General features: G+C 47.1%; 1 protein-coding gene across 1 annotated transcript in view; it reads left to right on the top strand.

Moving 5' to 3' along the window:
• Positions 1–1,394: 1,394 nt before the first annotated feature.
• The window catches only part of LOC309548207 (uncharacterized protein), a gene marked incomplete at both ends in the record, with an annotated part of 46,581 nt that continues 31,362 nt past the window's right edge, over positions 1,395–16,613 (top strand). Inside the window, 2 exons of the mRNA XM_082248161.1 lie at positions 1,395–2,933; positions 15,621–15,769. Of these exons, the coding sequence (XP_082104287.1) occupies positions 1,395–2,933; positions 15,621–15,769 (1,688 nt within the window). The remainder of the gene's footprint in view (positions 2,934–15,620; positions 15,770–16,613) is intronic.

The following is a 16,613-nucleotide window of genomic DNA, read 5'->3' as shown; positions in this document are numbered from 1 at the left end:
GGAGGACAGTGTGTCATGGGTCAAGTGGGTCTCCTGTAGGCCATCAACGGCCGGGTGAAATTTCTTGAGACAGGTGATGATCATGGTCCTCTTCAGGGGGTCGCTTACCCCTCGAACATTCCACGAGATCAAAGTTGTCGCTGCCTTGGAGACAAAGGGTATGCGTCGGCAAAAACAGGACCAAGAGGCGGGGGCGGGTCAGATGGATATATCCGCAGCAAAAGTCCAGGTGGGAAGAGTGTGAATGGAGACGTCGGAAGGTTCTTCTGAAAGCTAGATTGTGGCCAGTAGATAGACAACTTGCGCAACTGCGCTGCAGGTAGGTAGAAAAGCAACTGGAGGAGCAGTGGAGGCTCCGCGGCAACAACCGCTGCACACCGCAGCCCTCCCGTCAACTGGTAGAGGGATAGGGTACACAGGAGCATGAAGTGTAGGTGCTAACAGGGCACACCGAACTGAACAAGTAAATTTGGAAGTCCAGGGAGCCCATTCAGATCCATCATGGCCGGAGCCCTAACAGAAGGTGACATTTTGGGCACTGGACAGCAAAAGCAAAGGCAAGTCAGTATTGTGCGCTGAATGTAGAATAGGAGTAATGGTCCTCAAATGAAAGTGTGCTGCCACGCAGCTTTAACTGTCTAGCAGTTGTTATTACATGTTATGTTATGCTATGTTATTGGTATCTTCCTTGCACCCCTGCTGTTTCTGGCTTGATGGTTTCTCCCATCTCCATTTTCCTGCTGTATCTACCATTTTGTTTAGTTGTTATGAGGAGACTGCAGAGTGTGGAAGCTGTGTAACTTCATTGTAAATTTACCTATGGAAAAGTCTCTATGTTTATGCCTTTGCTAACTTGAAGCATAAAGAAGCATTGGAGAACACCTCTGGAGTCTTTATTCATTGAGTAAACTATCTGTTAAAGCCATCATTCAACCTGCTGCACACATTTACAGACTGGGGGTCTACAAGAAGGTCACAGGTACAATCGATGCTGAGACAGAACAGTAAATTTATTGGAGTACACAGCTTCAGAGAGTAAATTTACAGGAATACACAGCTTCAGACAGTAAATTTACATGAAGAATTCATCACAGGTATCTCTGCAGCTTAAGAAAAGTAAATTTCCAAGACTCTGCAGCTTCAGAACAGTAAGTACCACACTTGTCTGTGAGTCACCAGAAGCATTACTCTGCATATGAAACCAGCCACCTACTGAATGCTTCATTACTGTTACAGCCTTCTGAGGTGATCCAGTTTGAACTAGTTCCAGCAATAGCTAGCTATTGTATCAAATACCCAGCACCTCAGCCAGCCTGCTTAATAACAGAAGTCACTACTTACAGAGCTGAGCTCTGGCAGATTTCTAACAAGACACCAGAAATACAGTACTTATTATGTCTGACAGAGATCTCACAGAATTACCTGCATTTAGTCAAGATAAAGCAGACTCCTTACTTCATTCTGCTCGTCCTGTCAGAGCCCCTCACCCATCCTTGAAGGCAAGGGAGGTTTATGAAGCAAGTAAGGAAGAAACATCTAGTAACCTGACTGCATTATGGGAAAAGACTTTAAGTTGTATAACAGCCACTAATGAAACTAGCAACAATTCTGAGAAATTGAACACTGCTCTCTCAAGGGTTAAGAAGGCATTTGAGAATTATAAAAGACTTTCTGAGAAGTACTATTCTCTATTGTCACATTCCAACATAGAGGAAGCTGCATTGGAATTAAAGGACTTTACTTCTACTGACCAGCAGAGGCATAGCACATATCTTGAAGCAAAGGCACAGATAGAAGGGAGATTGGCACAGATACATGAGACTACATCCTGTAACTCTGCTTCTTCCAGACACTCAGGAAAATCTTCTAGGTCTGCCCGCTCATATCATAAATCTTCTTCTAAGTCATTGCGGTCCTGCTCTATAAGGTCAATACTGAGCGACCAAATACTCAAAGCTCGCCAAAAGGTTGCAGTAGCCCAGGTTCAAGCCGCCTGCTCTGAAAAAGAAGCAGCCTTCAAAGCAGAAGTTAAACGCATTCAAGCAGAAACAGAGGCTCAGCTAGAAATTCTTCAGAAGAACAGAGAAAAGGAAGTAGCTTTAGCAGAGTTATCTGTCTTGGAACAAGCCCTATTGGAAGAAGAAGGAGCAGCTTGTACCAGCTTGCCTGCTTGTCAAGACCCTGTTGAAAGGACCCTACAGTTTGTCCTAACTCAGAACCACGACAATACAGTCCCACCTACAGTTGGATATTCTTCTCATAATCATCCAGCAAGTGGATCAGAAGGCAATGTGTCGCCAAAGCAAGCTGGTCAACTAGACACACCTACTAACAGAGACCCTCCACAACTACCGCACGTCACAAAATCAAGTGAATCAACCTACGCAGCTCATGTGCCACCACAACCCTATGTGCATAGAGATTACAAGGGCACAGCAGAAGACTACAGAATGAACTCTATACCCCCTTTGATACAGCTCTCTTTGACTTCAAATGCTCAGAGACCTTCAGTCGACAGACCCTTACCTAAATTAAACCCATCTGCAACACCTTTCTCTCTACCTACCAGCCAACATCAGATACCAACCATGGTCCAAGACGGCGCACCATCAGTAGACCCTGTGGCTATAAAAACTGAAAGCACTGACATTGCAGAGTTCAGCAAGTATATGATTCGACGAGAGTTGATTACAACTGGACTGTCTGGATTTGATGACCGCCCAGAGAACTACAGGAGTTGGAGATCTACATTTAAGGCGGTAACCAAGAACTTGGACATTGATCCTCAAGCAGAACTTGACTTACTAATAAAGTGGTTGGGGCATCAATCTTCAGAACAAGTAAAGAGACTTAAATCTGTCTACATTTATAACTTTAAAGCAGGCCTTGATGCTGCCTGGGAACGTCTAGAACAAGACTATGGGAGCCCCGAAGTCATTGAATCTGCCTTATTCCAGAGACTAAACGACTTTCCTAAAATCTCTGTTAACGACAATCATAAGCTTAGAGAGTTAGGTGACCTCCTTCATGAACTTGAAATTGCTAAGTTAGATCCTAGTTTACCAGGTCTTAGCTATTTAGACACTGCTCAGGGCGTAAATCCTATTGTAGCAAAGTTGCCTAGTTATCTTCAGGGAAAGTGGACTAGTGTAGGATCAAAGTATAAGTATGAGCATTGTGGGGGCGTGGCCTGGCGCAGCATGTGAGAGGACGTGTGTGAGAGGAGCTCCGCCGGACCGATATCCTCTACCGCTAATCCTGCAGCCCTCCGGGCACGATAATCCTTCCTTCACCTCCCGCACACCCGCGGCACTGACCTCCGCATGTCTCCGCCGAAGAAAGGCTCTGAAGCTGCGGCAAAACTGGCTGCATTCCGGAGGCTGGAGAAGGAGGCCCCGATCCAAGATGGCGCCGGCCCGTCGCTTGTGGTGGAGGAGCCTGAGAGCCCTGCTACATCCAAGGTTTTGGAAGCGATTGCCACTTGCCAGACCATGCTGACAACTAAAATCGAGGAGGTGAAGGTAGATATATCTTTGATGCGTCAGGATATGCAGAAGCTAAGGGACAGAGTTGGTGAGGCTGAACACAGAATTAGCGAGGTGGAAGACTCCCTCCCCCCATTGCAAAGCTCCTCAGACAGGCTGCAGCAACAAGTACACCTTATCCTCCAAAAACAAGATGACATGGAGAATAGGCTGCGCCGCTGTAACCTGCGGTTCATCGGCCTCCCGGAGGGCTCTGAAGGTGCAGACCCCTCATCCTATTTGGAACAATTGCTCACTCAGACATATGGCAGAGAATCCTTTTCACCCACTTTTGTTGTGGAACATGCACATCACCTCTCAGGGCGTCCCCCCCCTCAGGGTGCACCCCCCCGCACGTTCATCGCTAAATTCCTGAACTATCGGGACAGAGATGCCATATTACGCCTGGCCAGAGTTAAGGGGAACATTCCATTTGGAAATCACAAAATAGCGATTTTCCCCGACTTCTCTGCTGAGGTCCAGAGGCGCCGCAAGAGCTTTTTGGAGGTCAAACGCAGGCTGCGTATCAAGAATATCAAATACTCTATGTTGTATCCGGCCCGTCTTAGAGTGGAGGGTGAGGACCGAGCCCACTTCTTTGAGGATCCGGAAGCCGCCATCTCCTGGTTAGAAGGACTAGAAGCTAGAGCCTGACCACCTTGCCCTGGCGACTTCATGATACTTTCTCCCTGATTGCCTATACCTTAAGCTGCTGCAGGGGTGGAGGGGGGTTTTGTAGATCCTGCGGAACTCAAGACTTTACATCCCCCTTCCCCCCCCCCCTCCCCCCTCATTTCCCTGCACTACTGATCCTGTGTTTGACCGGCGGAGCGCCCTAGCTCCACAGATGGAACTGATTTTTCTGTTCTCTTCCTATGGATTTCCACCTGCCCATAGGCTTTGCTACCCAGCGATACACCTGTTGGTTTTCGCCCCCTACACCCGCTAAGGCGTGTGTTTGTGCCCAACTCCCCTGTTGCCCCCTGCGACTTCTGCTGGACCTGGGCCCCCGGGCCCCCTTGCTTGTCCTAATTGTATTTTGCTGTATTTTTGCTGACTACCCTGGGGGTCCCTGGCCTCCTGATCTTGCTCTTTACCAGTCGCATGTGGGCCTGTTCTGGTTGAGGCACTTGTTTGGGAACATGCCCGCACAAGTTGGGGTTGGTGCAGGGCAGGGAGGGGGGATTGGGGTATTACCATTGTTTACAGTTTATATTTGGTACAATCTCTATACTGTTTCTGTTCTATGCACATTGACCTCAAGTAATAACTATCTGCTCTTTTGCTGCCATTTGTTACTGCTAGTGTATGACCGTGGACTTGTTAGTTCTGTGGCCTTATTGCCTGAGATCCTGGGAGCCTCCGCTCCACGCTCCGTATTACCCCTGCCATGGCCGCATTGAAGTTGTTGACGTGGAATGTCAGGGGTATGCGCGATAAGATTAAACGGACGGCTGTCTTTAATGTTTTACGCCGTGTACGGGCTGATATTATAGTTCTGGTGGAGACACATTTGGAGGGCCGAGTACAACAGTCTCTCAAACGGCCCTGGGTTGGCTGGGTGCAGCACTCTGCTTATAGCTCGCACTCCAGGGGTGTGGCGCTTCTGGTGGCCAAATCGGTACATTTCCAGCTCCTAGGATCTCAGGTTGACCCAATGGGTAGATATGTCTTTCTCAAAACGTCAGTCTATGGGGAATTGATGCTGCTGATGGCTTTCTATGTGCCCCCCCCTTACTCTGCTGTGATTATTATGGAGGGACTGGCGTTTATGGCACAATGCCCGGGGGCCCCGGTGATCTGGCTGGGTGACTTTAACAATGTGATGGACTCGGGTCTGGATAGATCCGGTGGCGCCTCCCAGGCGCCGCCGGGGTCGTCCCCGACCAGGTTCTCCCGATTGTTGGAGAGCTTTGGTTTGGCCGACTCTTGGCGCAGCAAATACCCCGCTCAGCGCGCGTACTCCTGTTTTTCGGCTGCACACCATTCTATGTCACGCATTGATCTGATATTGCTGTCTCGAACCCTGCTCCCCAGGTTACTGGCGGCAGGCTTCGCCCCACGGACTCTGTCTGATCACTGCCCTTATTGGATACTGTTGTCCTTGCCCTGCAATAGACCTCCCCCGGCCTGGCGCCTGAATCCCGCCTGGCTCCCCTTGGTGTCTGATGGGAACGACATTGAGGGGACCTGGACACAATTCTTCTCTGATAATGAGGGCACTGCCTCCCCGGCTGCAGTGTGGGAGGCATTTAAACTGTTCGCCAGATCCACTATGATTTCCAAAATCAAAGCTGTTAGAGCGCGGGCTGCTGAGGAGATCTCCAGGGCAACGACAAATCTAATTGAAGCTGAACAGGCCTTTATGGCGGACCCGACTCCGACACATGAATCCCAGTATAAATTGACCTCTAAAGTCCTTTCCCAACTTGAATATGAGAAGGCGAAATCTAAGATGTTTTTTCAGAAGCAGAATCTGTTTGCACATGGAGAGCGGGCGGGGAAACTCCTCGCATATTTAGTCCATTGTGAGGATAGGCCCCCGGTAGTTATTACTTTAAAGGATGACCTGGGTAATGAGATCACTGATCCTGCTGCGGTGACACAGTGTTTCCGATCATTTTTTAGTACACTTTACACCTCTAGGGCCCCCGCTGACTGCACTGACATGCATGACTTTCTGGACTCTATTGACTTTCCCACTTTGACACCCGACCAGTTGGCGACCCTCGAGGCACCCATCTCTGTGGAGGAGATTGCAGCAGCCGTGTCCAAGTTCCCTAGATCTAAGGCCCCCGGCCTAGACGGCCTCCCGATTGAATTCTTCTCCCAATATTCGGAACTCCTTTCTCCTAAATTATTGGCTTTGTTTCAATCTCTATTCAAAGATGCAACCCTACCCCCTTCTATGCGGGAGGCGCTGATTGTGCTCATCCCCAAGCCGGGCAAGGACGTACACGCCCCAGAGTCTTACCGTCCCATCTCTTTGCTCCCAGTAGACACTAAAATCCTTGCGAAAATTTTATCCCTCCGTCTTAACAAGGTGATCCTTTCACTCATACACTCGGACCAGGCCGGGTTCATGCCTGGGAGGAACACCTCATTTAACCTTCGCCGGCTATTCATGAATCTCCAGGCACAACACGACGGAATGGGTGGCAGGGTGGTGGTCTCATTGGACACGGCTAAAGCGTTCGACTCGGTAGAGTGGCCATTTCTATGGACCTGCCTGGACCGATACGGCTTTGGACCTAATTTTATTAAGTGGGTCAAACTTCTATATAGCGCCCCGGTAGCTAGGGTCCTGGCAAACGGCTGGCAGTCGACCGCCTTCCCTTTATCCCGTGGCACTCGACAGGGGTGCCCCCTCTCACCCCTGCTGTATGCCCTGGCCGCGGAACCCCTGGCGATGGCCATTAGAGCACATCCCGGGATTCGTGGCCTACGTAAGGGACCGCTGGAGGAGAAGATCAGCATGTATGCGGATGACACTTTGTTATATTTGGAAGACTCTCGAGAATCCCTACTCACGGCCCTTTCTTTAATTGAACGGTACGGACGATTCTCCGGTTTTCAGATAAACTGGGATAAGTCACAAATTCTCCCGCTTGACGAGAGCCCGCAGGCGATCGCCCCCGTAAACCCGGCCTTACAATGTGTATCCCGCATTAAATACTTAGGGATTCAAGTGACAGCTAACTCAGCAGATTATGTCCCGGATAACGTTCAACCCTTGTTCCCTCTGCTTAAGGCGAAAATTCAAGTATGGTCCAAATTACCTCTGGGAGTGATGGGTAGAGTCAATTTAATTAAAATGATTCTTCTTCCCAAAATTCTCTATGTTGTATGGCACTCTCCTACTTACCTGCCACTCAAGCTGTTTAAGCAGATGGAATCACTCCTCAAGACCTTTGTTTGGGGTGCTAACCGGCACAAGATCTCCTGGCGCAAACTCAAGAATCCTACAAATCTAGGGGGATTGGCCCTGCCGGATTTTAATCTGTACTATCTGGCAGCTCAGTTGTCCCAGTTCTTTCACATAGATAAAACGGATAGAGAACGCTTCTTGACCCTGCTCTGCCCTGGGTGGGCTCATCCCCTCGGGGACCCCCTCCTAGTTATCCTTAGGGGCGTCAGGGGCTCGCCGGAGCCCCTGTGCCCCAGATCTCTTCTATACCACTATTGTCGGATCTGGGAGGTGGTAGCGTCCAGGCTTCGGTGGCCTCCATTCCACACATTCACCCCTCTGTGGCATAATAGTACATTGCGTGAGTTCCTCTCCATCCCTGACCTGTCGGTATGGAGTGGGAGGGGTATTCTTCTCCTTAGCCATATCTCCACGACCACTGGTCTACGGTCTTACGAGACCTTGCAAGACCAGTTTGCGCTCCAGGGCCCCATGCACTACAGATACTTACAGCTCTCCCATGCCTATAGATCTCAATTCCCTGACGGCCCTCCTGAGATAGAATCGGTTACCACCCTTGAGATTGTTAAAAGTACAGAACCCAGTCACCTCATTTCCATGTTCTACTCTGAACTTCACACACCTTCCTCGACCACTTTGGCTTTTGCACTTAAGACCCACTGGGAGCGCAGTGTGGGGGCCATGGAGGATGAGGAATGGGAGGATGCCCTGGAGACGTGCCGCAGAGTGTCGCCAAAACTGTCGGATCGCCTAACCCAGACCTTTATAATACACCAGGCTTATCTCACCCCACTTAGACTGTCCAAATATCACCCTGACTTGGTCCCCTCTTGTCCTATGTGCGGAGACCCTGATGCTTCCTTCTTTCATCTATTGTGGAGCTGTCCCCAATTACAGACTCTATGGCAACAAGTAGTCACATTTCTGCATGACAAGATGGGGTCTCCTCTACAACTCTCCCCTAAGGAGTGTCTCCTGGGGGTCTATCCGGATGGAGAGATGCCCAAATCCACTGTCATATTTCTTCAGGAAACTTTGTTTATAGCACGTAAATTGATAGCCAGGAGGTGGATGAGACCTACTCCTCCTACTCTAGGATTGTGGATTAAGGAAATTAATAGTGTCATCCCATTTCATAAACTTTTATATAAACATAGGGGGTGCCCTCAGAAGTTCAACAAGATTTGGGACAAATGGGTGCAGTGCCCTGATACGGCTCAGTAGTGCAGTGGGTAACTACTTTATGCTGACCGCCCCTGTTAAACCAATATTTCCTGTTTGAGTGTTGGGCCGACAGGGAGTCACTGACTACTGCCTTATTTTTACTATGTCTGTTCTGTTTCTAAGTGTTAATCACTGTGTATATTTGTATTTTTGTACCCCAATGTGTTATGAATCTGATCGCAGTTTCAATGCACGGTTTATTTTTGTATTGTACCAAAAGTTTCAATAAACCTCACTGTTTTAAAAAAAAAAAAGTATGAGCATTGTGTTTCCTTCCCTCCCTTTTCTTATTTTTCAGAGTTCGTGCGGAAGGTTGCAAGATCCAAGAATGACCCAAGCTTCTTCTATCCAGATACAACCACCATTCCTTTAAGTACTTCAAGGGGTATTGCCACCAACGGTAAATTCAAGGATTTAAGGCATCCTATTGCAGTGGGGAAGACCGCGATAGCATCCAACGTCTTAGCTACAGACATCAAAGCTAGCAATCTTAATCAACAGTGTCCTATTCATAATGCGCCACACTCTCTCTCCAAATGTCGTGCATTTAAGGACAAGCCTATTGAAGAACGCAAGTCATTTCTCAAAGAGCATAATATCTGTTTTAAGTGTTGTGCATCCTCCGATCATTTAGCTAGAGACTGTAAGATCGCCATCAGATGTTCTCTCTGCAACAGTGACAAACATGTGGACGCTCTTCATTCAGATCTGTTCAAAAGGAAACCTTCACTCGGCAGCAACCCCAAGACTACATCAGATGATGGCGGGGAGAGAACTGAGCAATATGCCGACCCCGTAACCACAAGGTGTACAGAGGTATGTGGAGAAGGGCTTCATAGCAAGTCTTGTAGCAAGATATGTCTTGTAAGAGTTTTTCCTGAAGGATGTCCACAAAAATCCATAAAAATGTATGCCATACTCGATGATCAGAGCAATCGCTCATTGGCCAGTACAGAATTCTTTGACCTATTCAACATTCAAGGAGAGACCTGGTCTTATACCTTGCAGACATGTGCAGGAAAGGTCAATACTTCTGGAAGAAGAGCCCATGGCTTCATAGTTGCATCAGAATATGAGGACACAGAGTTTCCTCTTCCAACTCTAATCGAATGTGATCAGCTACCGAACAACAGAGAAGAAATCCCCACACCTGAGGTTGCACGTCATCACCCTCATTTGAGTCACATTGCTAACTACATTCCACCACTTAACAAAGATGTTAAGATTTTGATTCTACTAGGGAGAGACATTCCTAGAGTTCATAAAATAAGAGAGTTATGTAACGGTCCAGATGATGCTCCTCAGGCCCAGAAACTTGATCTTGGATGGGTGATAATAGGAGAAGTCTGTTTAGACCAATCTCACAAGCTCTTGGATGTAGCTTCCTACAAAACTAATGTTACCTGTCAATTGATGAAATGTCCATCGCACTATTATGTGAAGGAAAGACTTGATTTCAAAAACGAAGTTCCATATCAAGCACTTCAAAGTATTAACTGCAAGGTCACTTCTCAAAAGGACTTTGGTGATTCAGTGTACCAGACTACTTGCGATGACAACAAGATTGCTCCTTCAGTTGAAGACAAGGAGCTCATTAAGATTATGGATGAAGAGTTCTTCAAGGACAATTCCAACAATTGGGTAGCTCCATTACCCTTCCGAGTACCAAGGCTTACTCTCACTAACAATCGAGAACAAGCTTTAACCAGATTTGCTGCACTTAAGAAAACTCTCCGTAACAAACCTGAGAAGCAAGAGCACTTTCTAGCATTCATGCAGAAGATTTTAGTGCCAGCAGTTGTCCTCACACAAACCATTTGGTTTTCAGGACCCAGGTTTTTAATGGACCAGTCTTCTACAGACTCAGAAGAAATTATCGATTTCCACCTGGAGGATCCAGATACTGATCCGGAAATCCGGCCTGAAGTTGTAGCATTGAGTTCCAACATCTGCTCAAGAAGAAATTTGGAGGATGAAGATGACTACACAGATATGGGGGATGGAGCTGATGAATGGATGGAGGCCAAGACTCTGGTTAAGCCTCCGGACCAGCTGGAACTCAGCGACGCTGAACCTCAAGGAGGAATTCACTCGTATCCTGACTGCAAACAACCCTCATGCCCCCCAGAACATTGTGAGGTACAGTTTTAAGGAACGGGCCTACAAACCCATTAGCATCGTGGACCAGCTGGCCGTACACTTCTCCCTGGATGAAAACATGTCACACAAAGACTCTGATGAAGCGTGGCGACAGATGGCGAAGTTGGGAGTCATTGAAGAGACTCAGACCAACGACTCCACAGAGCCGGGAGACAAAGATACAGATGGGAAGTCTGACACTCAGGCTAGTGAAGAATGGACAGAAGGTGAGGAAGTACCATCCAGGAACAAGGAGAGAAAACTGACCAACCAGTTCAATTATAGCGAGAGAGCGTCCCAGAGCATTAACAAACCCCTGCGGGAGCGAGCTTCTCAGACAGAGCCACCTCCAAGGGCCACCTTCTCCGCCACTGCAAACCTGTGGAAATTCATCCAACCACACGCTTCACACATGGGCGGAGCATGGGAACGTATGATTGGGATGGCAAGGCGCATACTGGATTCTATGTTGCTTGATGTGAGTTCTTCACGTCTTACCCATGAAGTACTTATTATATTCCTTGCTGAGGTCGCAGCAATAATTAACTCAAGACCGCTGACAGCTGTATCCACAGACCCAGAATGTCCAACTGTTTTAACTCCAGCTGCATTATTGAGCCGGAAAATTGGACAGATCCCAGCGCCAAAGAGCATCTTTGATGAAAAGGACATATATAAACGTCAATGGAGATACGCTCAATACCTTGCAGATTGTTTCTGGAACAGATGGAGGAGGGAATACCTCACACTTCTTCAAGGACGTAAAAAGTGGCATACCCAGAAGCCTAACTTAAAGGAAGGAGACCTGGTTCTTCTAAAAGAAAAGCAAACCAATCGGATCCAGTGGCCAGTTGGAGTTATTTCAAAGGCCATTGCTAGTGATGATGGAAAGGTCCGAAGTGTGGAAGTCAGGATTGTAAAGGACGGGAGCCCAAAAACCTTCCTGAGACCAGTCACTGAGACAGTCCTAATTATGCCTGCTTCCAAAAATTCTGATTCAGTGTTATGTGAAGGAGTCACTTAGATCTCTAGCATAGTTAGCTTAGAGAAGAGGGCTACATAGCATTCTACTGTATGCAATGTTAATTGTATGTTTATGGAAAATAATTGTGTAGTGGTATCTCACGATACCAGGCGGGGAGTGTGCTGCCACGCAGCTTTAACTGTCTAGCAGTTGTTATTACATGTTATGTTATGCTATGTTATTGGTATCTTCCTTGCACCCCTGCTGTTTCTGGCTTGATGGTTTCTCCCATCTCCATTTTCCTGCCGTATCTACCATTTTGTTTAGTTGTTATGAGGAGACTGCAGAGTGTGGAAGCTGTGTAACTTCATTGTAAATTTACCTATGGAAAAGTCTCTATGTTTATGCCTTTGCTAACTTGAAGCATAAAGAAGCATTGGAGAACACCTCTGGAGTCTTTATTCATTGAGTAAACTATCTGTTAAAGCCATCATTCAACCTGCTGCACACATTTACAGACTGGGGGTCTACAAGAAGGTCACAGGTACAATCGATGCTGAGACAGAACAGAAAGCACGGAACCCAGGCAGATAGCAACCGCCTCACTGTGAGAGTACCACAGGCTCAGGTGGTGAAGGATCAGTTCCGACCATTGAAATTCCTGTTCACACACATCCAGTCAGTCAGTAGCATCTGTAGCCATTTCAAAGAAATGAGACTAGCCCCCTGCAGTGACCCGAAGTCGGGCTGGTACAACATAGCATATTTAAGTTGAATCCGCTGCAGCCGTTTTTTAACATCAACATATTTGGACCTCTTCCTTTGGACCTCCGCAGAAAAATCTGGGAGTAAGGATATGCAGTTACCATTGTATGTAATCGAGCCCCTTTCCCACGCCAGCCTCAGGATGATTTCCCTGCCAGAAGGGAGAGGCCGAGGCGGTGTACGGTGGGCCCTCTCAACCATGAAAAGGGGTGTAAAGGCATCCTTCCCAAAAAGATCTTGTAGCCATTGTTCCGTAAAGGCGGTGGGATTTCTGCCCTCAAGTTTTTCTGGAAGTCCCACTATACGAACATTATTGCGGCAGAGCCTGTTCTCAATATCATCTGCCCTGTCATTAACTTGAGATACTTGCTGGGCCGCCATTCTGACATCCCTGGCCAGGTGGGGCAAATGATCTTCCAGGTCACTAATGCGGCCCTCCGCAGCTGTAGTGCGCTCTCTAATTTTCTGTATATCTTGGCGCAGGAGTGACACAGTCTCCCTCAAACTGCCAAAACGTTCCATAAGGTCAACCACAGATGATGTGCATTTATGTACGGCATGTAATATCTCCCCCAGGGTAGGCTGCACCTCCTCATTCATAGGCATGTCAAAAATATCAGGGGAGGAAGTATGAGAGGCATCCAGTGGCACTGTGTCATCCAGGAAAGCAGGCTCCACCGGCCCAGGAAGGCTGGAGTCCAGAGCACCATGCTGGGAGCTGTGCAGGGGAGGGCTGCTGGTGCTGGGCAGTCTCTGGGTGTAATAAAGCATGTCCCTAGGGGGATCTTTGGTGGGTGGCTTGGGCCCCTTCAGTGACTTTCCCCCAGTGTCCTTAGGAGTGTCCGTGCCTCGTACGGAACGCTGAGACAGGGGGGTGCGGGCGCCATCTTGGAAGGCCGGGTCGTGGCAGAAGCGGCGTCTTTATCCCCCTTCCTGGTCATCATGGGGCACATGGTAAGTGCAGGCACTGCAGGGGGGCTCGAGGGGGGCTCGAGGCAGCAGCGGTGGTCGGTACTGAGCAAGGTAAGGGGCGAGGAAAGGATCAGATGAGGAGATACAGCGGGAGCTCTGTGAAGTGCGACCACTCACATGGCGGTGCAGGCCACGCCCCCCCATTAGCTTACCTTTACATAGGCTATCCCCCTTTAGTCCATCATGAATGCTGCTGTTAAACTCATCCAACATACCAACCACTCAGTGTCTGCTATTCCTCTCTTCCAATCCCCCCACTGGCTTCCGCTCACCCAAGGAATTAAATTCAGGATACTAACAACAACTTACAAAGCCATCCACAACTCTGCCCCCAAATACATCACTAACCTATTCTCAAAATACCAACCAAATCATTCTCTTCCTCCCAAGACCTCCTGCTCTCTAGCTCCCTTGCCACCTCCTCCTATGCTCACCTACAAGACTTCTCCCAATCCCAATCTGCTCAATTAATTTGTCACACAGTTTGATCGAATCCAATTGAAATTGCATCTAAGTTGATCGGAAGAGAAAACACAATACATAACCCATTTTTTTTTTTGTAAAGTATAAAAGATGATGTTACACCGAGTAAATTCAGTAGCTCACAAAAGTGAGTACACCCCTCACATTTTTGTAAATATTTGATTATATTTTTTCATGTGACATCACTGAAGAAATGACACTTTGCTACAATGTAAAATAGTGAGTGTACAGCTTGTATAACAGTGTAAATTTGCTATCCCCTCAAAATAACTCAACACACAGCCATTAATGTCTAAACCACTGGCAACAAAAGTGAGTACACCCCTAAGTGAAAATGTCCAAATTGGGCCCAATTGGCCATTTTCCCTCCCTGGTATCATTTGACTCGTTAGTGTTGCAAGGTCTTAGGTGTGAATGGGGAGCAGGTGTGTTAAATTTGGTGTTATCGCTCTCACTCTCTCATATTGGTCACTTGAAGTTCAACATGGCACCTCATAGCAAAGAGCTCTCTGAGGATCTGAAAATAAAATTGTTGCTCAAGATGAACTTATCCTTTAACCACTTCAGCCCCGGAAGATTTTTTCCCCGTTCCTGACCAGGCCCTATTTTGTGATTCGGCACTGCGTGACTTTAACGGGCAATTGCGCTGTACCCAAATAAAATTGACGTCCTTTTTTTCCCACAAAGAGAGCTTTCTTTTGGTGGTATTTGATCACCTGTTTGATTTTTACTTTTTGCGCTATAAGCAAAAAAAGAGCGACAATTTTGAAAAAATAACAATATTTTTCACATATTTTTATATGAAATTCCCCACAAAAAAAAATGTAAAAATCAAAATTTTTTAACATTTTAGGCCAATTTGTTTTCTGCTACATATGTTTGGTAAAAAAAAAATCGCAATAAGCGTATTTTGATTGGTTTGCGCAAAAGTTATTGCGTTTACTAACTAAGGGAAAGATTTTTGTCATTTTTATTGTTTTTTTTTTTAACGAGTAATGTCGATGATCTGCGATTTTTTTTGCGGGACTGCAACATTGCTGTGGACAGATCGGACCCTTGACTGACATTTTTGACACTTTTGGGGGTACCAGTGACATTACTACAGTAATCAGTGCTATACATATGCACTGTTACTGTAAAAATGACACTGGCAGGGAAGGGGTTAACTTTATTGGTGATGCAGGGGTTAAGTGTGTCCCTAGGGGCGTGCTTCTAACTGTAACGGGGTGTGGCTAGTGATGTAACCACAGAGACATACGATCCTACATAGCAGGATCGTATGATCTCTGTAGTTAGATAAGGGAGAATGACAGGCGGCTTTGTTTACATTAGCCGCCTGCCTTTCTACCTCTGCACCGGGATATCGCGAGTGACCGGCGGACATCGGGTCCGTCGGTCACACGCGCGGACATGTCAGGGAACGAGCAGGGGTGGGAGCGCGCCTCCGGCGGCGCCGCTCTCCCCCTAGAGGCTCTCAGACGAGCAACGTAGTACCACGTCACTTTGCCTGTACGGGGCTGACCGCCGCAGTAAATAGTCGTGCGGCGGTCGGCAAGTGGTTACATCAGATAGTTTTTATTAAGTTTTTTTTTTTTTTTTAATAAATTCTTTATTTATCAAGAAAGGCATACAACATAAGCATGAAAATCGACAGTTGACAAATCTACAGCTTGAGGAGGGTATAACAAATCAAGGTACTGATATAACATTAGACCGCTATGAAAAGGAAGACTGCATGGTGCGACAGATGATGTATCCTGAAGGACAAAGGTAATATCGTAGCCATGACATATATGAATAAGAGTATGTTCAAAGTATAGAAAATAACAATCAAGAGGTGGAAACACAGTGGTGAGTCCCGAGGGCATCCTCCGTCCCTACCGGCATCTGTCTCCTGGCCGACGTACTGGAACAAAGGAGCGCGCCAAGGGAGACAACCGACCACGGCACCTCCAACATACCCTACTCCACTGCAAGCATGCCTGGGGGAATGGGGAAGGGGAAAATTTTTCATGATTCTAAGAGAATCGAGCAATTTGAAAGGGGGCAGAGAAGTAAGAGAAGCAGAAGAGATCAGACAGGAACAGAGAAGGGGGGGATGAAGAGAGAAGTGTGGGAAAAAAAAAAAGAGGGGGAAAGTTTTTTGTTTTTAATACACAGCCGCGTGGCACTTTAGACATAACAAATCTAAATGCATTTAAATGTGTTTATGTCCATCAAGTTTGAGAGCATTGTAACATGTTTGGGTTTCTTAGCTAAATGGTAGTGCCAAAACAGTGAGTTTACTCCACACCAGATATAGTTTTCAGGGATTTTCTGCCCACTTTTATTTAAAGGAAAGTCAAAATTCATACAGGTATGTCTTCCCATCAGGGGATTCTCATCATCACTGTCAATCAAATAAAACATTCAGCCTCCTGGTGCTCTTAGGGAATCTTTACTGCTCTGAGTACCTCTTCAGCGTCTTCCTGAACATCACTACCTTTTTGGTCTTTCAGACCATGAAACACGTCCCAGTGTTTATGCAAAGACACTGCACCCCAGTTCTGTGTCTTCCGAATCCTTACAGATTCCAGGTTGCTCTGTCCTTCATGGACTCTCTCTACAGCTTCCT

This window comes from Pelophylax lessonae, assembly GCF_965119305.1.
Source record: "Pelophylax lessonae genome assembly, chromosome: 2".
Lineage (NCBI taxonomy): Eukaryota > Metazoa > Chordata > Amphibia > Anura > Ranidae > Pelophylax > Pelophylax lessonae.
This window is presented reverse-complemented; position numbering and strand designations above follow the sequence as displayed.